General features: G+C 56.2%; 9 protein-coding genes across 9 annotated transcripts; 6 read left to right on the plus strand and 3 right to left on the minus strand.

Moving 5' to 3' along the window:
• The first annotated feature begins 558 nt into the window (after positions 1–558).
• F5144DRAFT_238738 (uncharacterized protein) lies at positions 559–2,617 on the plus strand. Its single transcript, XM_066783336.1, has 4 exons — positions 559–800; positions 856–939; positions 998–1,160; positions 1,212–2,617. The coding sequence occupies exons 1-4, from the start codon at positions 706–708 to the stop codon at positions 2,520–2,522; spliced, it is 1,653 nt and encodes a 550-aa protein (XP_066643157.1). The 5' UTR covers positions 559–705; the 3' UTR covers positions 2,523–2,617.
• Positions 2,618–3,312: 695 nt separating this feature from the next.
• Positions 3,313–8,608, plus strand: F5144DRAFT_512050 (uncharacterized protein). Its single transcript, XM_066786559.1, has 2 exons — positions 3,313–3,879; positions 3,943–8,608. The coding sequence occupies exons 1-2, from the start codon at positions 3,669–3,671 to the stop codon at positions 8,394–8,396; spliced, it is 4,665 nt and encodes a 1,554-aa protein (XP_066643158.1). The 5' UTR covers positions 3,313–3,668; the 3' UTR covers positions 8,397–8,608.
• Positions 8,609–8,761: 153 nt separating this feature from the next.
• F5144DRAFT_572838 (leucine-rich repeat-domain-containing protein) lies at positions 8,762–10,134 on the plus strand. The gene is made up of 5 exons (XM_066788928.1): positions 8,762–9,044; positions 9,176–9,216; positions 9,311–9,571; positions 9,658–9,792; positions 9,844–10,134. The coding sequence occupies exons 1-5, from the start codon at positions 8,966–8,968 to the stop codon at positions 10,069–10,071; spliced, it is 744 nt and encodes a 247-aa protein (XP_066643159.1). The 5' UTR covers positions 8,762–8,965; the 3' UTR covers positions 10,072–10,134.
• On the minus strand, positions 10,135–11,277 carry F5144DRAFT_572843 (histone-fold-containing protein). The gene is made up of 4 exons (XM_066788929.1): positions 10,913–11,277; positions 10,775–10,860; positions 10,631–10,721; positions 10,135–10,575 (listed from the first exon to the last, which is right to left on the minus strand). The coding sequence occupies exons 1-4, from the start codon at positions 10,974–10,976 to the stop codon at positions 10,232–10,234; spliced, it is 585 nt and encodes a 194-aa protein (XP_066643160.1). The 5' UTR covers positions 10,977–11,277; the 3' UTR covers positions 10,135–10,231.
• Positions 11,278–11,665: 388 nt separating this feature from the next.
• Positions 11,666–14,566, plus strand: F5144DRAFT_602770 (chloride channel; the record flags this gene model as incomplete). Its single annotated transcript, XM_066791233.1, has 5 exons — positions 11,666–11,848; positions 11,919–11,934; positions 12,004–12,285; positions 12,362–12,429; positions 12,485–14,566. 5 exons carry the CDS (start codon positions 11,666–11,668, stop codon positions 14,564–14,566), a joined length of 2,631 nt encoding a protein of 876 aa, XP_066643161.1.
• A 1,316-nt stretch (positions 14,567–15,882) lies between these two features.
• F5144DRAFT_592874 (RmlC-like cupin domain-containing protein) lies at positions 15,883–17,354 on the plus strand (the record flags this gene model as incomplete). Its single annotated transcript, XM_066790399.1, has 5 exons — positions 15,883–16,167; positions 16,237–16,583; positions 16,736–16,737; positions 16,829–17,013; positions 17,268–17,354. The coding sequence occupies 5 exons, from the start codon at positions 15,883–15,885 to the stop codon at positions 17,352–17,354; spliced, it is 906 nt and encodes a 301-aa protein (XP_066643162.1).
• Positions 17,355–17,472: 118 nt separating this feature from the next.
• F5144DRAFT_533207 (NADP-dependent oxidoreductase domain-containing protein) lies at positions 17,473–18,652 on the minus strand (the record flags this gene model as incomplete). Its single annotated transcript, XM_066786985.1, has 4 exons — positions 17,473–17,784; positions 17,850–17,967; positions 17,993–18,537; positions 18,605–18,652. 4 exons carry the CDS (start codon positions 18,650–18,652, stop codon positions 17,473–17,475), a joined length of 1,023 nt encoding a protein of 340 aa, XP_066643163.1.
• A 450-nt stretch (positions 18,653–19,102) lies between these two features.
• F5144DRAFT_572852 (uncharacterized protein) lies at positions 19,103–20,943 on the minus strand. Its single transcript, XM_066788930.1, has one exon. The coding sequence runs from the start codon at positions 20,619–20,621 to the stop codon at positions 19,314–19,316; it is 1,308 nt and encodes a 435-aa protein (XP_066643164.1). The 5' UTR covers positions 20,622–20,943; the 3' UTR covers positions 19,103–19,313.
• Positions 20,944–22,227: 1,284 nt separating this feature from the next.
• Positions 22,228–24,056, plus strand: F5144DRAFT_488455 (uncharacterized protein; the record flags this gene model as incomplete). Its single annotated transcript, XM_066785661.1, has 2 exons — positions 22,228–22,893; positions 22,947–24,056. The coding sequence occupies 2 exons, from the start codon at positions 22,228–22,230 to the stop codon at positions 24,054–24,056; spliced, it is 1,776 nt and encodes a 591-aa protein (XP_066643165.1).
• Positions 24,057–25,022: the final 966 nt, after the last annotated feature.

Raw genomic sequence — 25,022 nt, forward strand, 5'->3', positions numbered from 1 at the left:
ACTTCCTCGTTGGGCCGTGGCACTTCCCCACCCCTAATAAGAACTGCCTGTTCTCGCAGCCCAACTGCTGCAGTCGCTCCTTTCGCGTCACTTTCCGCAACTGCCGTTGGCGATCCTGCACCACACCGTCTCACCTCGCCCACCGACGACTTTTTCCAGTGTTGCTTCTCTGGCTCGACTAGGACCGAAAAGCCGCATAGTCTCGTCGACAAGAGCAAACGGCCCTGTTGCAATTTGGGCCTGGACGATCGATCTCAACTTCCCGCTGGCGTACACATATCTCTGTGTGCAATTTTGCGCCGCGGGCAAACAAGTCGGATCTGGAGTTTGCCCTCGAGTACTACCTGCAGCGTGCAGAGGGTTCGACCAGGAAAAGCGCGTTGTTGTCAAGGTCGCGCAGCCAAACCCCATAGTGCAACCGCAACCACAAATTGGTTTCACAGCTGCCGGCAAAAACAGCCCGTGAGCCCGAAGACCTTAGAAAACTCCGAGGACGGCCATGAATACGACAAGACAGTGACCCAACAACCGGCAACTTACTTGAGCAACCCCGGTGACGAGAGGTACCAATCGACTTGGTACTGGAAGCGAATCTAGCAACAAGCGCGGGGTTATCGCTGGTTAGATACGGCCCGGGACGGAGCGAGCGCGGCTGAGCACAAGAAGGATTATCCAGCTTGTTTTCTTGTCGACACTTGCGCCGCCATGTCTTCCTGCCTATCACTCAAAGGCTCCAAGGCGTGCTCTGCCTTCCAGGCATCGTCCGTGTCTACCACAGACACGAATGTCGTGGGGTTATTGTATGTGAATTGGGCATTCTTTACCGCGGCGTTTATGTAGCTGACTTCCTCGCAGCCCTTTTCTACGATTTGCCTCAAACGTTGAGACGCTCGATGCGCTCCTGATGTCTCATGTGCAAACAGAATACATCCGGGAAAAGTGAGTCTCGAATTTTCTTGAGAGTACGCCGTTTGAGGGGGATCTAACGTTCTACTAGGTTTTCGGTGCTCCTCGGTTGCGGAGGGATCGACTACACCAACACGAGCGACGTCTATGCTCGCTTCACGACCTCGGTAATCTGTAATGCTATTATCCAGAATTCCATCGAACCCTGCAGTCTTGCGCCCGCAGAATCCCGCCCGCTTTGCGCCGAGACCTGCGTAAGGCTTTCCCATTTCTAACTACCCGTTCCTTACTAACGGGATTCCTAGGCCCAATATGCACAGGCCGAGGCGTACCTAGTGTCTGACACTTCCCTTTGCCCTGACCCTAGCAGCGATGCGCAATCACAAATTCGGGCCGATTTCACCAACTGTGCCCTGCCTGACAGTTCATTATCTACTCGAGACTGCATCACGGGCGTGACGAATGAGCCCGACAATTGCGGGTATGGGAATAGCACCGTGGGACTGTGTTCATACTGCGCCAAGGGTGGAATTAACTCGACCGATACCTGTTGCTACGGGGCCGATGCCGAGACGCGCTGCGCCGGAGTTGTTCTCCCCACCATCACACCAATCACCTTACCGACGGTTACAGCAACGGCGACACCCGATCCGAATGACGATTCCTCTGGGGGCGGTCTATCAGGGGGGCAAATTGCTGGCATCGTTATCGGTTCGGTCCTTGGCGTCGGCCTCATCGCGGCCCTTATTTTCGGATTTCTTGTTTATCGAAGGAGGAGGAGCGGCAGTCAAAACGGCAGTGTCTTCAACCAGCCATCGCCCGCTCGACATGGCCCACCGTCACAGATGGGGCAGACCAACGCACCGGCTGGGTTTGAGGTGCTGCCTGGTGGGAGGATCGCCCGGATGTCCGCCCTCGAGCGTCATTCCCGCGACTCGCCGTCCCGTCACACGGCTCGGGATATGCACAGCTCCGTCCCCGGAACTGCGGCGGGGTATCGTGGGAGTAGGAGGAGAGGCGACGACCATTCGTCTTCTGATGGTTTTGGCTCTAGCCCGCCATCTGAACGCGGCACAGGCGGCGTGCTCCGGCCGCCCCCGACAATGTTGAGGAGGAACGGATCTCTTTCAAGCGGTTCGGTGTTGGCGGGCGAGGATCCCCAGTCGCCCAGCTCTGGCGGTATCTCTTCCCCTCCAGGGATATCGAGCCAGCAGTCGGAGCAGCTACCATTCTTCAAGGACTATTATTCCCAGGACGACATCCACCCGGGCGACCGAGTTGCGGTTCTCTGGGCGTACCAGCCGCGGGCTGGCGACGAGTTCTTGTTGGAACGTGGCGACATGCTCAAGGTTGTGGGGATTTGGGACGATGGCTGGGCTACGGGCGTCATGGTGGACGAACGCGCAGAGCAGTGGGAGGCCCGCCGGCAAGCCCAGCGGGACAGCGGGGTGTCGAATACATCAGGGAGAGCGCGCGAGGAGTCGCCGCCCGTCAGCGGCGAGATCAAGGCGTTCCCGCTGGTTTGCGTGTGCTCGCCGGAGCACTGGAAGAAGACAATCGACGGCGACGGCTCGACCGACACGTCCAGCGCGAATCCGTACATGACGGCGGCGTAACTTTGGAGCGCGGCTTAATGATGATGACCTAATTCTCGATTACATTTTCCGATCATGCTCGATGAATGCGTCCCTGCTTTCGTGCGGCATTGTCTACGGCGTTGGGGCTTACGACACGCTCTGATTTTCTCCCCTGGCGGTTTCGATTCACTGTTTTCTGGACCTGCCACTCTCGCCCCCGAATCCGATCATGGCGATGTGCCGGCTGCCAGTTTCTATTACCCAGCTCATGGCAGCATGCATGGCCTTGTTATTTCTCTGTTTTATATACCCAGATTTGCGGTCCGGAGTCTCCTGCGGCGTTGCGTGGCCTTTTAGCTTGGTTATATTGCGAGTATGGCACGTGTTTATCCCGGAAAAGGACAAACAACTCATAGACTATTAGCACCCGCTTGAAGACCAAGTAGGCCCGCGACATTTCAACACGAACCACATGGAGATACTCTGCAGATATTCTTGGTCTCCTAGTCGAGACAGCCTTTTCTTTAGTTAGACACACAAAAGGAATAGATAAGCTGGTTGCTTAGATATGATGATTTTGTCATCTTTGACGGGCTTGATTTATGCATGTGAAGTACGACCATTGAAGCCGATGGAGTTGAAATGCTGGTTGGTAGATGCCCGTGTATGAACTTATGAACTCTGAAAGATTTGAGCTCTTGTAAGAGAGCAGTTCGGAACCCAGCCCGAGCTTCCCCACCGAGCCCACTTCCCTTGGTAAGGCTGCGGCTGGCAGGGCTTATCTTATCTTCACCTATGGAGATCGATTGGCTGACGCCATTCTGGTAGGCTCCAAGGAACGGACCTTCTGACCACAGCCCGGAGCTCTCTACTTCCAAATACTCTGGGTTTGTGGTTTTCTTTTTGCGACGCCGCCGTTGCTGCCTCGTCAAGGGCATCCAAATTACAGGCTGTATCCCCGACATCAGCTCGCCGCTTAGACGTTTTGCTGCTACGAAGTAGACCAACACGAACCACGCCCACGCGCGCCCGCTCGCCCACGCACCGCCGATCCACACGCGATTGCGAATACCACCCACTAGGCAAACGAGGCTTCATCAAGATGTGCCACGCCGCCCCGACATTTTGTCCAAGGTAGTCGGAAAGTAGGATAACTGGCTGTGGAACGGAGCGAAATAATCGACGATGGGCCAGGGCTTTTCTCTCGCGACCCCCCGAGCGGGGGGTGCCGGCATCGACGTACCGGAACTCGCCGACTTGGTCTACGAGCGATCTGTCGGCACCGGTGTATTTATGAAGAGTGTCCGGGCAAGGCACCATGAGGGTGTCGTGTTGGCGAAGGTGTTCGTCAAGCCATACCCTATGTCCTTAGACGAATACAAGCAAGCCATCATCCGTGAGCAAGCCGATTCTGAGTGCCTTAACCGCAACCCGTGCTGATGACCAACTGCTACTCCAGGCGAGCGACGGGTTTTGAACGACGTGCCGAATGCGCTCCCCTACCAACGCGCCATCGAAACCGAGACGAACGGGTACCTCGTTCGACAGTTCCTCTACAACTCCCTCTATGACCGCCTCAGCACCAGGCCGTTCCTCGAGGACATTGAAAAGAAGTGGCTGGCATTTCAGCTCCTGTGCGCCCTCCGTGACTGCCACAGCAAGGGTGTCTACCACGGCGATATCAAAACCGAGAACATTCTGGTGACCTCGTGGAACTGGCTTTACCTCGCCGATTTTGCCTCGTCCTTCAAGCGCGTCATGCTTCCCGAGGACAACCCGGGGGACTTTTCTGTCTTTTTCGACACATCCGGCAGGAGAACATGCTATCTCGCACCCGAGCGATTCTTGCCGCCTGGTGAAGAAGCCGACCCGAATGCGAAGGTGACCTGGGCCATGGACGTCTTCAGCGTCGGTTGTGTCATTGCCGAGCTCTTCCTCGAGACACCGATTTTCAGCTTGAGCCAGCTCTATTCATACCGGAAGGGCGAATACGACCCCGTAATAACCCATCTCAGCAAGATTCCTGACAAGGACTTGCGAGAAATGATCACACAGATGATCCAGCTGGATCCGCAGAAGCGATACTCGGCCGAGCAGTACCTGGACTTTTGGAAGGGCAAGGTGTTTCCGGAGTACTTTTACAGCTTCCTGCACCATTACATGGAGCTGATCACCGACCTTTCGTCTGCTCAATATCCTGCCGGGGGTGCTGGGAGGAATATCGGTGAAGCAGACCAGCGGATCGAGCGGGTGTGGCTAGACTTCGACAAGATATCTTATTTTCTCGGCTACCATGACGACGAGAACCGCGTCGAGGAGCGCCAGCTTTCCCCAAGGCTTGGCCTGAGAAATTTCCCCGTGCGTCTAAACATCCCGAACAACGAGCACTACGTCTCGCCTGATAAGCAGCCATCGGCGGACGATGGCACGCTGATCTTTTTGACTCTGGTTGTGTCATCCCTCCGAAATACGGCCCACGCCGCCCCGAGGGTTAAAGCCTGTGACATATTGCTGGCTTTCGCCGAGCGGCTGACCGACGAAGCGAAACTGGATCGAGTTCTACCGTACCTAGTCGCGCTGCTTAAGGACAAGAACGACGTGGTGGTAGTTTCCGCTGTGCGAGCTATCACGCAACTTCTCGACCTCGTCAAAGTCATCACTCCCGTGAACTCCCAGATCTTCCTTGACTACGTCATGCCTCGCATGGAACCACTATTATTGGACACACAGAGGGCGTTTTGTCCTCTCGTCAGGGCAACGTACGCTTCTTGCCTCGGGAGGCTGGCCATTTCTGCGGATCGGTTCCTCGCTATGGCTGCGGCTCTGCGGGCGGACGGAACCGCGAATCTCGCGGACCCCGAAGTTGAGCCTGGAAACGAGGCGGAGACGCCATTCGCCGGGCTGTTTGACAACGCCCGCCGGGAACTAGTCGAGGTGTTCGAAGCTCATACCAAGACGCTGATTGAGGACTCCAACCCCTTCGTTCGACGAGCGTTTCTCACCTCGGTTCCTGATCTATGCATCTTTTTTGGCGCTCTTCAGGCTAACGACATCGTTCTCACACATCTAAATACTTACCTAAATGACCGGGATTGGATGCTGAAGTGCGCCTTTTTCGACACCATCGTTGGCATCTCGGCGTTCCTAGGGAGCAATAATCTAGAAAAGTTCATGTTGCCTCTCATGATCCAGGCTATCACCGACCCAGAGGAACATGTGGTCCAGGGGGCGCTCCATTCGCTAGCGGAACTGGCAAATATCGGTCTCCTGACCAAGCACACCTATCTCGAGCTGGTGGGCATGATTGGTCGGTTTACAATGCACCCCAACCTCTGGATTCGTGAGTCGGCTGTCGAGTTTGTTTCGGCTGGCACGCGTTTCTTGAGTCCGGCCTATCTCAGGGTCCAGGTGCTTCCGCAGCTGGTACCTTATCTCAAGCCACACAGGCTGCCAGCCTTCTCCGAGCTCGACCTGCTCGAGGCACTTCAGAAGCCGCTGTCGCGGTCGGTATTTGACCAAGCCCTGCTGTGGGCATCAAAGGCGGACAGGGGCGATTTCTGGAAGCCTTTTAGGAAACTTCGAGATGCCGTCTCAAAGCCCGTCTCGTCCAGGGCGGATTCAAACTCCAAGTTGTTGACCAAGACGACGCGGAACGAGGAGGACGAGCAGTGGTTGAACAAGTTGCGAAATCTTGGGCTTGCTGTCGAGGACGAGCCCAAACTACTCGCCCTGAGAGAATTTATTTGGCGATTAAGCCAGATCAAGGCGAGGGATTCGGCCACGCAAGACACAGCTACGACGGCGCTCAACAATATCATTCCGACTCGTGACCTGGGCATCATGCCCCAAACTGTGATATTTGTCGAAGAATCAGCCGCCCAGCCCGTGGTCGCTCCGGAGCCAGACCCAAATGCGCCACGAACCATCAAGGATGCCCTTCTCGACGCATCCATGTCGATCGACGATCCTGTGGGCAAGAAGCGACGAGCGGCCTTGAATAACCACCGGACCCGCCTCGGGAGCCGGGATAATCTATCACCCATGTCTGCAGATAGTAGAAGGCCGCTAGATGATGATTCGGCTGCCTCGTCGGCCATCGGAGGGGAAACTGCGAAGGCCACATCCAGGCGGATATCCCATACTTCAGGCAACGCGTCTACGCTGTCGCCTGTGGATGACGATGTATCGGTCCAGGATGCTCCGTATGCAACAAGGAGGGGCTTGCGGCACCAATCGAGCGCCATGAACCTCATGAATAGAAGGGATAGTGGCAAGTCCGGGCCAGAAACTGGCACCACCGAGACAAACGCCTTTGGCGAAGTAGAAGGACCCTTTAGGCAGGCTCCCGCGCGCAAGTCCTCTGAGCCCGATACAGACTCGGCCTTGGTCTACGCGAAAACACGGCTACGCGCCAACCACACATACATTGGCAATGATCCTAACATTCTCAAGATGCTTGACGAGATGTATGTCGATAATTACCCACACGATATTTACGACTATGGGCCCTTGGTGACGCCCATCAGCCGACTGAAGTCCGGCAAATCGACGGGATCTCAACCGGCAAGGGAAGATGCATGGAAACCGGCTGGCAAACTCGTGGCGACGTTCTCGGAACACGTTGGGGCGATCAACCGAATCGTAGTCTCCCCAGACCACCAGTTCTTCCTCACGGGCGGCGACGATGGGTGCGTCAAGGTCTGGGACACTGCCCGGCTCGAGCGCAATATTACACACCGGTCGAGGCTCACGCATAAACACGCCCCGGGCGCCAGAGTGCTTGCGCTCTGTTTCATTGAGAACACGCACAGCTTCGTCAGCTGCGCAAGCGACGGCAGCGTTCACGTGGTCAAAGTCGACACCATCCTCAGCGGCGCCAGCTTCCGCTACCCGCGTCTCCGCCTGCTGCGCGAGTACCAGCTCGTCGAGGGCGAGTTAGCCGTGTGGTGCGAGCACTTCAAGCAGGACGGCAACTCGGTCCTGCTCCTGGCGACCAACAAGTCGGTGGTCCGCGGCATCGACCTGCGCACCATGACGCTCCTCTACAAGCTCGAAAACCCGGTCCACCACGGCACCCCGACCTGCTTCTGCGTCGACCGCCGCCGCAACTGGCTCTGCCTCGGCACCTCGCACGGCGTGCTCGACCTATGGGACCTCCGCTTCAAAATGCGCCTCAAGGGCTGGGGCGTGCCCGGCAAGGGCTCCATCTACCGCCTGTCCATCCACCCCACTAAGGGCCGCGGCAGATGGATCTGCGTCGCCGGCGGCACGGGCCAGGGGGAGGTCACGGTCTGGGACCTCGAGCGCACGCTGTGCCGCGAGATCTACCGCGTCGGCGGCAACAAGGAAGGACCCAAAGGTTACGAGGCCTGGGAAGTGGACGAGGACCGGCCCGAGGGCATGCTGGGCCGGTTCGCGACGGACCTGGAGCCGGCGGCCACGGGCAACGCCGACCGCGGCGTGCGCGCCATGGCCGTCGGCACCGGCGCCGTCGAGGAGGGCAAAGAGGTGCGCCACGCCTTCATCGTCACGGCGGGGGCCGACAAGAAGCTCCGCTTCTGGGACCTGCTGCGCGTCGAGAACAGCGTGGTCTTCAGCGGCCTGCGCCCGGACGAGGGCAAGCCGGCTTTTACGGCCAGCCATCCCACCCCATCCATGACGCTGAATACGGAGCGCTGGCCGCGGCTGGTGGGTGGGCCTGTCTCGGGGTCTGGTTCCGCCGCTGTGCCTGGTGCCGGCCCTGGGCGGAGTAGCCGGAGGCAGCGCGCGCCTAAGTCGACGGTCATGTCGCTGGAGGAGCAGGAGTTGCTGAGGAGTCACTTGGATGCTGTGGTCGATGTGGCGGTGCTGGAGTCGCCTTATGTGATGACGGTTTCGGTGGATAGGAGTGGAGTTGTGTTTGTGTTTCAGTGAGGCGTGTCTTGGGGAAGTTTGGCCTTTGGAGCTGGGGAAGGGGTGGATGGATAGCTATTACATGGTCACAAACAGACACGAGTGGTCATGGGAGTTGAGGGGTGGGGGACAGGGGCGGTAACATGGCGTAGTCAGGTTTATGTTTGGGTTGTTGAAGAGCAGTGCCTTAGTAAATTTAGGGAATAAGTTGAATACGATTGTGAATGTTTGTGATTTCTTGTGCCCAGTGAGTAGAACATTGAGGAGCAACACCGATAAGTACATACATTTTGTTATCATGTTAAGCAGAGGACTGACAATTGTTTGGGTTAGGGTCAAGGGAAGAGTGCCCCACCTTATTTTTCCACTCACCTCAGCCTTGTGGACCTTGAACCCGATCCAGAAATCGCGAACGTGAAGTCGAATCCGAATTCCAAACCGCGACAACACCGATACCCAACGATAGAACTGTCGTTACGATACGACAACCAACTCGTATTGACGGATTTGCGGATCGACCGCCGAGAAAACGATACCCACCGACCGAATACAACCAGCAATAATAGCAAGAGGAAAACAAGTACCCCAAAATGAGGCTCACGGCAGACCTCATCAACAATTCCCTATCCTACCTCAACCCGCTCAAAGAGCGGGAGCTGGATCTCCGAGGTGCGTTGAAAAGAGCAGATACTTGCACATTGATCTTTGTTTCCAAAGAGAGCTCCGAACCGTGAATACCATGCTATAAAAGACGGATTATCTCAACGTTGCGTTTATCTTTGGTTTCGCGCCGCATACAGGTCACAGAATACCCGCGATTGAGAACCTGGGCGTTGCCGGCGTAAGTCCTTCTTTTTCTTTCCCCGTTCCTACCAATCAATCAATCAGAAGCTGCATCCCTACTAACAAACAATGATCCCCTCCCTCTTGAACAGCCCCACGATGCCATAGACCTCACAGACAACGACATCCAAGTGCTGGGCAACTTCCCGCTGTCGCCTCGCGTTCGCACCCTGCTGCTCGCCCGAAACCGCATCGCTGCCATCCAGCCCTCCCTGCCGGCCGCCGTGCCCAGCCTGCGCAACCTCGTGCTCGCCGGCAACAGCCTCGGCGAGCTGTCCGACTTGGATGTCCTCGCGCGCTTTGCGAGGCTGACGCACCTGGTGCTGTTGGATAATCCGGTGACGAAGAAGGAGGTAGGTTTTGGTTTGGACTTGTTTCTGGGGTGTTTTGATGGTTGGGGAGAGTTGTGCTGATTGGGGCTGTGTTGGGGGTGGTGTAGCATTATCGGTATTGGGTCCTCTGGCGCTGCCCTACCGTCCGATTTCTCGACTACCAGAAGGTTAAGGATGCCGAGCGGGCAAAGGCGAAGGAGTTGTTTGGCTCCGCTGAGGCGCCGACCGAGTTGGCTTCACAGGTGGGTGCAACGGCGACTCCTCATGCGACAAGGGTACTGATACTGGGACAGATCATGGGTGTGAAGAGCAAGACATTCGATGTGGGCTCGGCGAACGGCCCGGCTGGTGGGCAAGGGTCAAAACTCTCCCGCCTCAAGCTCACCGACAAGGAGCGCAAGAAGCTGCAGGAGTTGATCAAGAATGCCGATAGCCTGGAGGAGATCATTAGGTTGGAGAAGGCACTCAACGAGGGGCGGCTGCCGCCGGGGGTCATGGTGGAGGACGAGATGGAGGAGTGAGTTGCCCGGAGTGGTGCTGCTGAGCGTGTGCTGGAGGGTTTGTTCATTGCCAGAAACACAAAATCTTCTTTTGGCATTCTTGTAGTATATCATGGCAAAATAAGCGCCGTCATTACCCTCAATACACCTCGGAACCAAACCACCAATGATACACCACCCTTTAACCCGTCATGTCTACATCCTCATCCTGCTGCTGCGCCTGCCTCATCTCCGTCTCTAACTGGTCGTTGGGGTCTATCGCGTCAGAAGACAGCACCCCGACGCGGGTAAGGCCGTTGGCCGAGGGGGCGTTGCCGTTCATGATGGACTTCGGCCTTTTGCCGTTGGGCATACCCTCTGTCGGACGATCCTCCTCGGTGGCGGCGGTGGCGGCCTTGCCACTTTTCTCGCCGCCGACCCTAGCGCGGGCGGCGGCCGCCTTGCTCTTGACTTCCTTGTACGAAGTCGTCTTGGGAATGATGTCCTCCAGGAACTCGAGGTTGTCTTGGTGGGTCACGGCGTTTGCTGGAGCCTCGTCAGAAATGGCCCGGCTTGGAAAGGGGAAGCGGATCTGACTTACCCATGTCCTTGTACTGGATGTTCCGCCGCGGCTTGCGTTCCAGCTTGGTCATGTTCTGGGCTTCGCCAGTGAGGTACTGGACGAACATCTCCTACGGGCATGTGTCAATGGCTGACTTGAGCATTGGAAGAAAAGAAGACCTACTGTTGCCAGAGTGATGACGAAGGCGGCATTGTTGGAGCAGACGGCGATGTCAGGGTCTACTGCAATAATCTTCTTGACTCTTGTGACTGGGAGGATGTGAGTGAGATGAAAGTGGGTAAGGGAGGGCGAGATACTTACGGGGCAGCTGAGTTTGACCGGTTACTTCCTTCCGAGGAGGAATTGCTGTGGTGTTGTACGGCATTTTGTTCTACAGATGAGAGACGAGGTATAGATCAAGATTGAGTGAGCGAGGTAGCAAAGGTTATGGCGGATCTTGTCGAGAATCGTCTCGGTCCGTAGCTCGAAGTTGAGAATTTGAGATATAGATATCGCGGATTCGGGGCCGATTGCCCGTTTATTACCGAGAATAGTGGTTATGAAATGTCAAGCGGCCAAAGATGAAATGATCCAGGTGTAAGTATGAAGTTGAAGAATGGAGCCTGGCCGGGCCATTTAAGTGGACGCGTGAGAACGCGCTGTGGTACAAACCCCTGGACCTCTTGGCACTCGAGGATGGGCGACTTGCACCGAAATCTAGGGAAAAGAGGCATCGACAACTAGAACTTCCTATATTTTTTACTGTAACTAGCCCACATATTATCAACTAATTCAAGAAGCTGCAGAACAGAAATCTACTGATATCGTATGAAATATGTGTATTCGTACGAGGTTTGTATGTACCTTGAAGGCTTTATCAGATAAGGCGCTATGCCTGATTAGGCAATGTGGGAAGGACGAGGCGGCACGTCAGCCTCGCTGCGCTGCAAGTAACTAAAACGCCGATACAATGCGAAAGTCAAGAAGTGATCAAACAACTGTCGTTGCTTTCCAAACCTCGAAACCCCAATGCCGCTCACATAGACAACACCATAACGGCGGCCAAAGGGCGCCATGAATTTCCCATCACGGTCCACATCCCTCTCGGTAGTCCCACAGCCGGTGCGACGACCTTCAGTGAGCTCGAGATTGTCGTCCGCTGTCTCCATCGCCGAGCGTGGTGAGACCCAGGATGGAGGAGGCATAGCAGCGCAACACCAAATAGAGGAGGAGATTGCAAAGATCAAACGCTACGAGGTTGGACCTACCCCTCTTTTCTTTTTTCCTAGTCGCAGCGCAGCTACTGACAAAGACCCTTTCCGTTCAGGACTTCACCACCATCGGTATGCGCCAACTCCCAACCGTGGCCGTCGCAGTTGAGCAACTCGAGCCCTCCAGCTAATACGAGCAAGATTGGGTACAGGATGCTGCCCGAGAGCAGCTGCGTAGAAAGGCGCGAAGGAAACGACAGGCCGGTCTTTACGGCGTGGGGCGGTTTGACTGGAGGCAGCGGATACGGGAAGCCTACGATGCCGCCCAGGGCTGGATTGTCGTCACTATCATTGGCGCCGCCATTGGGCTGAATGCGGGCCTACTGAACATCATCACCGAATGGCTGGCCGACATCAAGCTCGGCTACTGCTCCACCAAATTCTACCTAAATGAGGACTTTTGTTGTTGGGGCGAAGAGAATGGTAAAGACGCCGTGGGCTATGTTCTGACCTAGCCGATACCCGCCACGCTTTGAGGCCCCACGCTCACGCTCGCTAGGATGCGCCGACTGGCATCAATGGACCATCATCGAACCCGTCAACTACATCATTTACATAATCTTTGCCGTTCGACCCCCCTCGGAGACATACGGCCCGAGGTCATGAGCTGACTGCCATCTAGGCTTTATTCGCTTCCACAGCTGCCGTTCTCGTCAAGTCGTATGCCCCTTACGCTGCGGGATCGGGCATTTCCGAGATCAAGTGCATCGTTGCCGGCTTCGTCATGAAAGGCTTCCTCGGCTTCTGGACCCTGGTCATCAAGTCCCTGGCTTTGCCCCTCTCCATTGGATCAGGGCTCTCAGTTGGAAAAGAAGGGCCGAGCGTCCACTACGCCGTCTGTACCGGCAACGTTATCTCCAGGCTCTTTGCCAAATATCGCCGGAATGCGTCCAAAACCCGTGAGGTTCTCAGTGCTTGCGCTGCTGCTGGTGTGGCCGTCGCCTTCGGCAGTCCGATCGGCGGCGTGCTCTTCTCTCTCGAAGAGATGTCGAGTTACTTCCCCCTCAAAACCTTGTGGCGCAGTTACTTTTGCGCCCTAGTTGCGACCGCAGTCTTGGCCGCCATGAACCCCTTCCGAACCGGCCAGCTGGTCATGTTCCAAGTCAAGTATGACCGGTCATGGCATTTCTTCGAGGTCCTCTTCTACGTCATCCTCGGTGTGTTCGGTGGCTTGTACGGTGCCTTTGTGATGAAATGGAACCTCAGGGCTCAGGCGTTTCGGAAGAAGTACCTGGCGAACTACGCCATTCTCGAGGCAACACTGCTGGCTGTCGCCACTGCCATTATCTGCTACCCTAATGCTTTTCTGAGGATCGAAATGACCGAGAGCATGAAGGTCCTTTTTCGAGAATGCGAGGGCGCCGAGGACTACCACGGATTGTGCGACCCCAAGCACCGCTTTGGGAACGTCGTCTCCCTCATCTTGGCTACCGTCATCAGGATCTTTTTCGTCATCATATCCTATGGCTGCAAAGTCCCGGCCGGCATCTTTGTGCCCTCCATGGCAATCGGCGCGTCGTTCGGGCGAACCGTGGGAATAATCGTTCAAGCAATCCACGAAGCCAACCCGAAGAGCGTCTTCTTCTCTGCGTGCGAGCCGGATGTTCCATGTATTACCCCCGGAACATACGCGTTCCTCGGTGCTGCTGCGGCGCTCAGCGGCATCATGCACATCACCGTCTCCGTCGTCGTTATCATGTTCGAACTGACCGGCGCGCTCACCTACATCCTACCGACCATGATTGTTGTCGGCGTCACCAAAGCCGTCAGCGAACTTTGCGGCAAGGGCGGTATCGCGGACCGCATGATCTGGTTCAGCGGCTTTCCATACCTTGATCACAAAGAAGAGCACAACTTCGGCGTCCCCGTTTCACAGGCCATGATCGCCGACGTCGTCTCCATTCCCTCCACCGGGATGACCCTCAAGGCCGTCGAACGCCTCCTCACCAAGGACAACTACCAAGGCTTTCCCATCGTCGAAGACGACACCTCACGGCTTCTCCTCGGCTACATCGGGCGCACCGAGCTCCGCTACGCCGTCGACCGCGCCAAGCGCGAACGCACACTCAGCCCCTTATCTAAATGCACTTTTTCCGTCCCCTCAGCCACGGCTACAACCACCACCCCCAACCCTCTCTTCACCACCTCACCCTCCACCTCCGCCCCCGCCGCCCCGCTCGACTACGCCACCTCAACCTCCACCACCATCGACTTCCACCCCTACATCGACCCCACCCCGCTGACCGCCCACCCTCGCCTGCCCCTCGAAACGGTCATGGAGCTCTTCCGCAAGATCGGCCCGCGCGTCATCCTCATCGAGCACCGCGGGCGCCTCACGGGGCTCATCACCGTCAAGGACTGCCTCAAGTACCAGTTCAAGGCCGAGGCCGCCGAGCACCTGCACACCCACCCGCGCGAGGGCGACCTCCGCCGCCTCGAGGAGGAAGGGCAGGAGCGCGTATGGGCCATGATCAGGGCCGCGGCGGGGTGGGTGTCGGATACAGTGGGGCGGGTGAGTGGTGGGCGGGTGAGGTTGAGGGATTCGTGGGAGGGGGAGGAGCGGGATCGGGATTTTGCTGCTGCGGGTGGGGGCAGGGGGAGGAATGGGCATGGGCATGGTGGGATATTGGATGGGACGGAGGAGGTGGGGGATGAGGATGGTGGGTTGGAGTTGGAGGATCGGTGGCCCGGGGAGAGGCGGTAGATAGATGGATGGGTTGGGTTGGTTAGGTTAGGTTTTTGAGGGGCTTGATATGATAGGGTACGATAGTTGGATGGATTATGAAATGAATTGAAGTGAGTCTCTCTGTTTGTTGTCTTGACTACGAAAGGACGGGCGGGGTCGGCGTGTTGGTGAAACGAACTTGCTTGTATTTTGAGAGTCGATTGGCGTCCTAGAGTCCATCTATCGGGGACCTCAAAACGGAAACCGGCTCCCGTTGGGAGACCTGCCGGAACGGTATGCTCATATACCCCACTACCACCACCTCCGACACCACCCAAGTTGGTGTTGTCTAGGAGGCATCCAGAGAAGACAATTGGGGTTCACTGCATAGGAGGGAGGTGACTGGCTGAAGCGGCAAGACAAGTCTGAGGCGCCTGTCGGGGTGGTTGTTCAAGGGGCATGCGGAAGGAAGATTCCGGGTCCGCTACACGAAAAGTGACCGACTGGTTTGGGTGGACGGCCATCAAGAGCATGCTCATTTTCCCGACGATACCCGCCTCCTCAGGACCCGGATAGGATCCCATTGGCTTATTGTGCCCGAGACCTTGAAACACAGGTGTAGCGCTATATGCGAGATGGGAAGCTTGTAACTAGGTCCGCCCGGCAATACAATTCTGATGTGCGGGAGGGATTCCTTTGTCCCTGCCCCGAGTTGGACTTGAAAGGGTACTTATTCAATTGTCTCACCGAATTAGGGTAAATTCCAATTCCGGAGGTTGGTGTTGTAAACCTGGTCGAAACTCGGTAAATTCAATAATCTGGGTTCAATAAAATTATTTAACTCGTAAAACGCCAAGGTGATCCGCGCAGTGCGGTGGCACAATCGCCAATTGCCAGCACTGCAATTGGAGTTTCTGTTATTCACGCCGAGCTGATCCACGCATCGGGTTGTCTCTCGTCTTCAGGGTCGCAGTGGGTCACATGGCCGCGGTGCGCAGGTGACCCCACCGAGGTCGGCGCCAACGGCGCTGTGGCGCCGGGAACCCTGGCACCGCCTTGGAATACCAACACCGGCTGACTGTCCCCTTTCTGACACCGCCATTCCCAACTCTTGTCCTTCGCAGCATACCATAACTCCATCGTTCATCCGAACAATCATCCACCATCCACCCAACATTCTCCCTTGGACATCACGACAACAACCACAATCATCGGACATCTCTAACCGGCACCTTCGGCATTCATCGACCCACTGAATCTGATCGGGATCCACCAGCCCACAGCGTTGTCGGAATCGTAACATCGAGTCTTTCCTTCGCATCGTTGGTTTGCCGATAGCCCCTAATACCCTCAACATGGCGGTTGGTATCATCAAGAGCTCCGTGTCGAGCGGGTCATCATCGTTTGCGTGCCGCGCCACCATCGATACCAATCGGTTTGACGACCTGGTGCTCGCCCTCAAGGATGCCCTTGGCCCCTCTTCTGGCCTCACATCGGACGATGTCGACGTCGGCCATCTGACCAGGCTGATGCGTGACTATGACTCGAGTCCGCGGGAGTGGTCCAAGTTTGCCATGGGCGATGAGAGCCGGGCGTACACCAGGAACCTGGTCGACGAAGGGAACGGGAAGAGCAATCTGGTAGGTCCGAGTAACAAAACAATAGAATATCCATCGTTTGTTTACTTTGCCCCTGACTAACCAAAACAGCTGGTCCTCGTCTGGTCGCCCGGCAAGGGGAGCCCAATCCACGACCACGGCAACGCCCACTGCCTGATGAAGATCCTCCACGGTGACTTGACGGAAACGAGATATGACTTCCCAGAGGGGGAGACAGAGAAGCCGATGAAGGTCATCTCGGAGAAGGTACATAAGGAGAACGAGGTGGCGTACATGGCGGACGAGCTAGGCGTTCACCGTGTCTCGAACCAGGGCAGCGGCTTCGCTGTGTCCCTACATTTGTATACTCCGCCCAACGTTGCCAAGGGGGGATGCCACATCTTCAATGTTGATACGGGCAAGAAGAGCCATGTCAAGAACTGCGGATACTTTTCCGCGTACGGGAAGAGGCTGTGATGGTGAGAAAAGGGGAGAAGAGGGAGTCTGAGTTTTGCGGTGCGAGCAACTTTGCTGGCGGAGTTTGGGGTTGGGATGGGGAATGAGAATGGGGGTATCATATAATAATATGTCCAGTAGACGACAAAATGAGATGTTTACTTCCCCTTTCGCACACAATGGACGCCCATCATGGCCGAGCACTTGCCCGCTGAATCTGAATCCGTCCGCGAGCGCGGCAATTGAGCGAAATCCGACGAGTCTTCCCAAAACGGAAACGGGGGCCACTCTGCGCTGCTGAGAGTGGTTTCATCGAGTTCTCGCGCAAAAACGGGCATGGCGGCACCGCTGAAAAGCGTAGGAGAGGGCGATGGTTGTCAAGGGCCGATAACGCGCCAGAAGAAGACAACAGAGGAGAAAAGGAGGAATGAGGTTGACGTCGTCGACGTTGTGAGCAACCCTTCCAGACTAAGGCCATTTCGGGACTAGCGCGGATTGCACCATTTGACTCTCGAGCTATTGGCTGTGACGGCAAGGTGGGTTTTGCCTGACGGGCACATGGTTTGTAAGCCTTCATGGCCTAACCCTAACCCACTCATTCTGCCACCGAATACAGCAACACCAAGCACTTTCTTTCTCGATGGTTGTCTCAAGCATGCTGTTTCTTGAATGTCAACTCTTTCAAGTTCTTGTTTCTTCTACATGGCTTCACGGGGAGGTGCCGCAACCAGAAAGAGGATACCGAAGAGCATGTTGAACACAATGTCCGCTGAGTACAATTATTATAGGAATGGTCAACCAAGTGAAATAAAAACCCGAAACTCTTACTTCACACCCCAATATATCAACCAAGACGCGGAGGCCAGACAGGATCCACCTAAGCGCGGTCTTCTACAAGTGGAAAGTAGGTTCCTCGCCGCCCTCAAACGACTTGTACACGGCCGTGATAGCATCCGCAAGCTCGTCCGGAAGAGGGCCGGCCTCGAACGCATCGAGCGACTGCTCCAGCTGCTGCATCGTGCGGACACCAAAGACGACAGCGTCCCCATGCTTCCCGTCCAACTGGGAGTGGTACGTCGTCCATCGCAGTGCCGCCGCGTGCCCGCTCACCCCGTGCTTCTCCGCGGCCCGGCGCACAGCGGCCACTGTGTCGTCGGTGGAGGGGCGGGTGTAGAACTCGAGGGCCCGCTTTCCCACGGGGTTCTAAGTAGTGGTTTGTTAGAGTTGTGGCGGGAGTGGCGCCTGCTGTTTTGGTGATCGGGACTTACATCGTTGCTCCAGCGCGTCGAGGCGTTGGAGTTTCCAGCGCTGCCCGAGAAAAGGCCACCTGCTCCAGGGCTGTGGTCATTCTTTGTGTTAGCTTCAGCATTCCCGGGCGTGCAACGACTCCTCAGAATTTCTGTCAACTCACCTGTAGGCGAAGTAGGAGATGTTGTGCTTGCGGAGGAGCGGGATAAGCTCCTTTTCACCGCCTCTCATAATGGCATTGTAGTTGCCCTGGTAGATGCTGGGTTTGACATAATCCTTCTCCTCGCAAATGTCAAGGAACTGCTGCACTTCCTCGGCAGTGTAATTGGATAGCCCAAACCTCTTGAACTTGCCCTCATGGAAGGCCTTGTTCATGGCTCCTGCGGCATCCTCGAAGGGCGTTTGGCGATCAGGAACATGCAGGAACATGGACTCCGTAGCGGAGGTCCGGAGGTCAGCGAGCGACTGCTTGATGCTCGCTTCGATCTTGGCAGACTCGTGGGAACCGGGAGTGCCATCGAGGACCTTGGTATGAATGGTGAATCGAGAGGCGGCCCCGGCCTTACCGAGACGGTCCTCGGAACCCACATAGTTGCGCGCCGTGTCGATGGTTCTATAACCGCGGCTGTAGAACACGTCGAGCAAGGCCTGGACTTCTTCTACCTTGTCGATGTGAATGATGCCGGGGAGTGCGGTGACATCGCCGATCTGGATAAAACCAGCAGATGAGTGGACAGCGGACCAAGGGATGAAACCTAAGGACACAGCTACTTACCGTGTGTGTCCCGAGAACAATCTGAGGGGGTTGACGAGCGGGAGCCATGGTAAAGAAGCTGATAGCGGTAGGGTTTTGTCGAGGTGTGCTGTGAACGATGAGAAGTTTGGGAGTTGGGAACATCAACGTGATAGACGTGGCAGAACACCTACTTTATAAGTGAGAGGCATCACCACAGCCCAAACTTTCTTTAACACTCTGCTTTGAAATCATGTCCAAAGGCTCTGAAGTGTATTGCAGGATCAACATCACTCCCGCAAGCGTCCCGCAAGTTCCCGCAACTCTTCCGCACGTCTCCCGCAACTCGTCCGCCAACTATCCGCAAGTGGCCGCGCCTTTCCCGCCATAGCCAATCCACAACGGCATCCCAGGTTGTTTTTCGTTTCTTGTCTCTGGCCTAGTAGTACGGCCGTGGGACCGGAAGAGATGGAGACGACTGACCAGATACGCGGACCAGCATGCGGACGACGATACTTAGAATTGTGTACGGGGTAGTCCATTAAGTCGTTTTACGTATAAAAGGAATTCCGCTTAATGAAAGGCCCACATCCTAGTTTGTATATAAAATCAGTGCCGTGAGTGAGACGAGCTCGATGTTGTGAGGTCGAGTTGTTGTAAGTAACCCAGCGTACGCGATAACCACAATGTCTCCTATCACCACGCAGAACGGAATGTGGTCTGCGATGCCATCTTACATACACTACCGTATCTAAACTCTATTTGTCCCCGCCGTCCCATCAATCCAACACTGCATCCTGTCCACACCAACCGCACACCCCCAGACCACCTTCGCAAAACCATCAATCTCCCCCGCAGCATACCGGGAGATGAAGCGCTCAGGGCACAGCGACGAGGCCAGCAGCGGCGACTCCACCGAGGATAGCTCGAGCCACTTCACGGCGGACTTGGCCTCCCACAGGCCGGCGCGCGCGGTGAACATGACGGCGCCGGTACACTCGGCCCAGCCGCGGACCATGCACTCGTACACGTTGGCGATGGTCTCGATGACGATCAGCGAGCGCCGGACGCTCTCGGTTAGGATCCAGAGCTGCCAAAGTTCTGTGGCGGCGTCATAGTAGTCATGGCCGCTGAAGTTATGGGAGATACCAGCGGTGGTCTCTTGAGACGCAAGTGCCCCGGGGTTGTGGTACTCGTTTCGGTATCGCTGCATCGCGTTCCACAGCTGGGTTAGCCATCGTCGGAGGGTTGGGAGCTGACCTTCGGCTGCAGCCCGCGCACGTACTGAGCCGTCGAACAGCCGGATGAACATGTAGGTGAACAGGGCATGGACACAGGCTAGATGGCCCCGTACAGCCGCCGCGCCGCCGTCACCGTCACCACCACCGACAACAACGTTGGGCAGGCTCTCGCAGGCCAGCGCAGAGGAGCGGTCTTCGGCGATCTGTAAAATTGTCTCCTTTACTGCCGGGGTGCAGGTGGTGTACGCGGCGAGTGTTGTGAAAGCGTCCTGGAGACAGGGAGCCATGCCTCCGCCATACAGCCGCTCATGGATGAAGCTGTTGTGGCCGGTCCTGACCCAGGACTGCAGCATCCCTTCTACGGCGTGGATGAACGGGTCCAGCTCGACACCGGCGGAGCCGTGCGGTTGTTGGTGCTCCTTGACCCAGGTCTGTTCTTGAAGAAACCAGGGGCTGGCTGCGTTGCCGGAGAGCTCTCCGCGTCCTGGCAGGGGACCGAAAAGGGGTGTCGTTGAGATAAGATCATGGGTATCGGGCTGAAGCGGGATATGATCGAGGCCAGGTCCGAGTCCAGCTGCGGGCCAGTCCCCTAAACTCACGGCCGGCACACCGGGGTTCTGCATGATGGGCAACGGTAACGGCCCGGCTTGGGGCAACGTGAGGAGTGACGCAGCATCTCCCCGCCGACGCTTTTTGGGTTGCGGATAGAGACAGTCGATGTCCCTGTCTATACACCGCTGGCACTCAGGCAACTGCTGGTCGCACCTGCGCTTGGACTCTGCACACGCGATGCACGCTTTCCTGTGAGGTTTTGGCATGGCGCATCACGTCGTAGTCATAGGCGGGAATCCGTGGTGAAGGGTAAATAGTTGCATCGTCTTCGAACTCCCTCGCTGCCTTCTTTGAACCCATCATTTTCTCGATATTTAGGTATGCTTACAAATGCCCAAGATGCTTGTCATGAAGAAGCTTGACGTGTTGATTGTGGACGAGTTATGCGTTCCAAATAGTTATCACATTGGATACTTTGTTATTCGTATCTTTTGGGCAATGCTCTTCAGTGTTTTGAGACACCTGAACCTGGTTCAGGCTGGGTCTGATTCAGGAGCATCAGTTCCTGCCAAGTTCATGACCCGTCGAACCCGCCGAGCCAGGAAGAGCAGTGGCAATGACCCCCAGCGGCAAAAATGTCCTGGATTATCCCTTTCGGAAACAGCCATGCAGGGGTCGTTCCTACCCCAGGCGACCCCAGCTTGCCCAGCCAAGAGCGGATGCCCCTCACGAGAGAGGGCTTTTGCTTTAACAATCTGCTAAGATAGGCTTAGTGACCCACGATCTTGGTCCATTTCTCGCGCGAAGGAAGGAAGGACCTTTTGCAATTGACTACCTAGTTAGCGTTTTTCCCTTTCATTTGGCGCCGGTCCAGGCCATCATCCTCGCCCAGTCTTAACGCTCCCAGCTGCCCACTCTTCAACAACAACAGGATGTGTTTCGACATGGCAAGTTGCATCGCTTCAAAGAGCAGTTTTTCCACATTTGGGATTTCGGCGTCCTCACAAGATGTTTTACCTTTCCCCCATGCCCCCAATAATTGCCCTCGGCTTATAGTCGACCAGTCTTATCCAAGAGCGACAGGATTCGGACTTCGGCCATGTTACATGCGCCGGTCCAGACTGCCTCACATGGTCTAGTCGAACACATTCCGCCTAAATTCTGTCTGCGGACTCCGAGAGCTTCCAGAAACACAGGGAATATGGTTGTTCTCTCCTACACAGTAATGAAGAGTCCTGTCCAATTGCACCTGTGACGTGCCAAGGCTCCATTCCACGATGCACCGTCAGCGTCTGAGCCCCCGATCATCCCTCGGTCATTCATCAGGCAGGCGGACACCCCGAAAAGGGGTTCCGCTGCCACAGTCTCACGGCAAGCTGGGGGCACGCTGGGGCACAGCAAGGCATGTTGTCATCTCAGCTTTTACGGGAGGCCGACAAGTTGAGACGGACCCAGTGATCTGGCAATCGGATAGGATCAGTAAAGTAAATGCATCATTTTGTCGCCGCACATCACTGCGATCCTCTCGCCACCGACGTGCTTCTCCTCGGGAGGCCCAGCGGTTTGTCAGGAACTGCTCCATACCAACCCAACCGCCCGGATACATAACGTTACATGCATACCCCCCTCGTGGTTCGGCGTTTTATTTTCCAGGGGCTAGACGAAAGATAGTCCCTTGGCCTTCCCCAGATTCCAGACGCAGGATCGGAGATTTGGATGATCGTGATCATAAGCGACACCTCCCCCCCGTTTCCAAAGAGACCGGTCCCGAAGGTTCTGCCCCGTGCTCCGATTCTAGTCAGAAACTCGCGAGGATGATGGCAACGGGAGTCTGCTGAGCAGCTCTCGCACGTATGCTTATTCACAACCGACATGTCCTTCGACGGTTATTCCCCTCTGGCCAAGGCGAGCGACGACCTCACCCCGCTCCCCCTTGTACTTCGCCAAGGACTTACAGCCATCGCCGTGCTGTCTTGTCTCTCCTTTGTCTTGTCCACCGTGGTACTGGTCTATCTCACCGTCAAGCTCGCCCGATGGTATCTCAGGAACAGGAGACTAAACCGGAACGCTGCCGCCGGACCGGTTACTCCCCCGGTTGACCTGGCCTTGGGCCTTGCTGAAGGCCTTTACATAGGCGATGCCGGCAAACGGGGACGGCCTCCGGCGCCGAAGAAGGCTCGCCTCAACCAGTTTTTGATCCTCTTATATCATCTCCTGCTGGCCGACATACACCAGGCAGCGTCATTCCTCCTGAATGCCGTATGGGTTGGCCGTGACGGGATCCAGGTCCGGACAGCCACCTGCTGGGCTCAGGCGTGGCTCATCCAGACGGGGGATTTGGCCTCGAGCTTTTTCATCACCGCTATCGCCGTTCACACTTACCTCGCCGTTGTATGGAATTACACGCCGCCGCAGTCGGCCATCTACATCGTCGTTATTTTCTTATGGGCATTTAACTATCTCTTAATAATAATCGGCATTGCCATTACCGACAATGGTAGAGAGGTCGGGGGCTTCTTTGTACGGGCGACGGCATGGGTAAGTTTATCATGAGTTTTACCTAGCCTGGATTGTTCGCTAACCATCCGCAGTGCTGGATCAACGTCCACTACGAAGGCCTTCGCCTCTACCTTCACTATCTCTGGATCTTCCTCGCGCTCGCCATCACCAGCATCCTCTACACCCTCATCTTCCTCTCCCTCCGCAAGAAACGCCTCTCTCACTCCAACAACAACCTAACCGCCGGCGCAGCAGCCGACTCGAGGACTCACATCCACGACGGCAGCACCGACATCAACACCAACGCCGCCGACAGCACCACCGACAGCATCACCGCCAAATCCCTCCCCACACTATCCCTCCACGCCCTCCACCCCCCCAACAACACCACCACCACCACCACCAAACCCTCCTTCAACAACCACCCCACCCACGGCCACCCCAACGAAGCAGGCAGCGAAGGAGGCGGCCACGATAAAGCCTTCCTGCTCTACCCCCTAATCTACATCCTCTGCACCGCGCCCCTCGCGCTAGGCCGCATCGCCACCATGGCGGGCGTCGACGTGCCCGTGTGGTACTTCTGCACGGCGGGCGCTCTCATCACCAGCAACGGCTGGCTGGACGTGCTGCTGTGGGGCGTCACGCGCCATCGGTTGTTGTTTGGTGGGGATGTGGATGCGGAAGAGACGGGGCTGGATACGTTTGCGTTTATGCGGACGCCGCATGGGAGGCGGTGGGGGAACATTGTTTGGGTGGAGGGGGGTGGGGGTGGGAATAATGGTGGTGGTGGTGGTGGTGGTGGTGGTGGTGTGGGGAGTGGTGGGGTTGGGAATGGGGGTGAAGGGAAGGGTGAGGCGGGAAAGTTGGGTGGGTTGGTTAAGCGCCGGATGGGGTGGCGGCCGTTAGGGTTTGGGGGTGGGAGTGGTGGAGGGGGGCAAGGAGAAAGTAGGGGGAGAGGGGATGGCGGTGGCGTGTCTGGGGCTGTCGCGGCCGGGAGAGAAGATGGGTTGGCGATTCAGATGGATATGGTTACGACTGTCGTTGTTGAGCCTGCCGACACGGCGGGGGATGACTGGGACAGGGGAAGGGGCCGGCATGCCCCGAGCGGCTCGACGGGAACTAGGAGTGGGATGATGTATGACAATGACACGGATTCGGCCCCAGAGGATGACCTGGTTAAAAGTATTAGTCAGAAAACTTAGTGTACGGTGAAGGAGTAGACAAGATAGAGTTGACTACGGAGGCCTAGTGACCAACACGACATGACAGTGTTGCTGTTGATGTTCACCCGGAATTTACCTAATTACCCATTACCTTAGTCCTCGAGGAGAAAAGAAAGGTCTACGTGTACGCTCACAGAGACCACTACGCATTATCGGCGATGTTCTGAAAACAAATATTTCCCGGTCCCCGCTGGGGGGGGGGGGGGGTCTGGAGTCTGCGAACAGAGGGGCTGCGGTCGACGAAAAAATAAGTTGGGGAGGTTTGACTTGAGGGAAGGAACCCAACCCCAACTTCCTTCAACAAGCCGCATCCCAAAGCAGCCGCTCATTTGGTTGAAGAGCTCCTTATGTTCAAACCAACACATTCATTTCGAAATAGACCTAATCGATCTTTGAGTCACAGACGCGAGGTTCAATACATTGAGTTGGTGACTTAGAGACTTAGATGGAGTATTGTCCTTCCCACTTCTTCGCCTCGCATCCAGTCACCCGGTTAGCATTCCAACTTTTACACTACGCTCTTTTGACGCCTAAAAGAATCGGATTACGTGTTTTGCACCCCCCTAATTTTCAGTACCAGGACAAAGATTGTTGTTATTCTTAATCAGGCAATACCAAGAGCAAGGGCTGCAAGCCAAGTCGTCACCTGAAGTAACAAAGCCTCTCCCCAGCTCTGGGTTTCGGGAAACCACTTGATGCCAGCCCGGCCAGAGTGATTTCCGGGATAACCGGGATACTGAGAGGTTTTTGAGGGTCGGAAGCGAAGCGATCAGCTCGGCGTGGCATTCGTCATGCAGGCTTTCATAAGGTAACATGCAGAACGGCTGGTGTTGACGTTGACTTCCAAGGAATCTGATCCTTTCGCAATCTTAGACGACGTATAAATCACACCCACCCCGAAATCCCCTGGCCGCGTCGAGATTCAATATCAAGTACGCTCATTGC

This window comes from Chaetomium tenue (assembly GCF_020726465.1).
Source record: "Chaetomium tenue strain MPI-SDFR-AT-0079 chromosome Unknown F5144scaffold_4, whole genome shotgun sequence".
In the NCBI taxonomy this organism is placed as follows: domain Eukaryota; kingdom Fungi; phylum Ascomycota; class Sordariomycetes; order Sordariales; family Chaetomiaceae; genus Chaetomium; species Chaetomium tenue.

Coding starts and splice junctions, on each gene's coding strand:
- F5144DRAFT_238738 (XM_066783336.1), top strand. CDS start 706: ATGTCTTCCTGCCTATCACTCAAAGGCTCCAAGGCGTGCTCTGCCTTC. Junction 801..855: donor ACGAATGTCGTGGGGTTATT/GTATGTGAATTG, acceptor ACTTCCTCGCAG/CCCTTTTCTACGATTTGCCT. Junction 940..997: donor ACAGAATACATCCGGGAAAA/GTGAGTCTCGAA, acceptor ACGTTCTACTAG/GTTTTCGGTGCTCCTCGGTT.
- F5144DRAFT_512050 (XM_066786559.1), top strand. CDS start 3,669: ATGGGCCAGGGCTTTTCTCTCGCGACCCCCCGAGCGGGGGGTGCCGGC. Junction 3,880..3,942: donor ATACAAGCAAGCCATCATCC/GTGAGCAAGCCG, acceptor CTGCTACTCCAG/GCGAGCGACGGGTTTTGAAC.
- F5144DRAFT_572838 (XM_066788928.1), top strand. CDS start 8,966: ATGAGGCTCACGGCAGACCTCATCAACAATTCCCTATCCTACCTCAAC. Junction 9,217..9,310: donor AGAACCTGGGCGTTGCCGGC/GTAAGTCCTTCT, acceptor CCTCTTGAACAG/CCCCACGATGCCATAGACCT. Junction 9,572..9,657: donor ATCCGGTGACGAAGAAGGAG/GTAGGTTTTGGT, acceptor GGGGTGGTGTAG/CATTATCGGTATTGGGTCCT.
- F5144DRAFT_572843 (XM_066788929.1), bottom strand. CDS start 10,976: ATGCCGTACAACACCACAGCAATTCCTCCTCGGAAGGAAGTAACCGGT. Junction 10,861..10,912: donor CGGTCAAACTCAGCTGCCCC/GTAAGTATCTCG, acceptor ACATCCTCCCAG/TCACAAGAGTCAAGAAGATT. Junction 10,722..10,774: donor TCGTCATCACTCTGGCAACA/GTAGGTCTTCTT, acceptor ACATGCCCGTAG/GAGATGTTCGTCCAGTACCT.
- F5144DRAFT_572852 (XM_066788930.1), bottom strand. CDS start 20,621: ATGCCAAAACCTCACAGGAAAGCGTGCATCGCGTGTGCAGAGTCCAAG.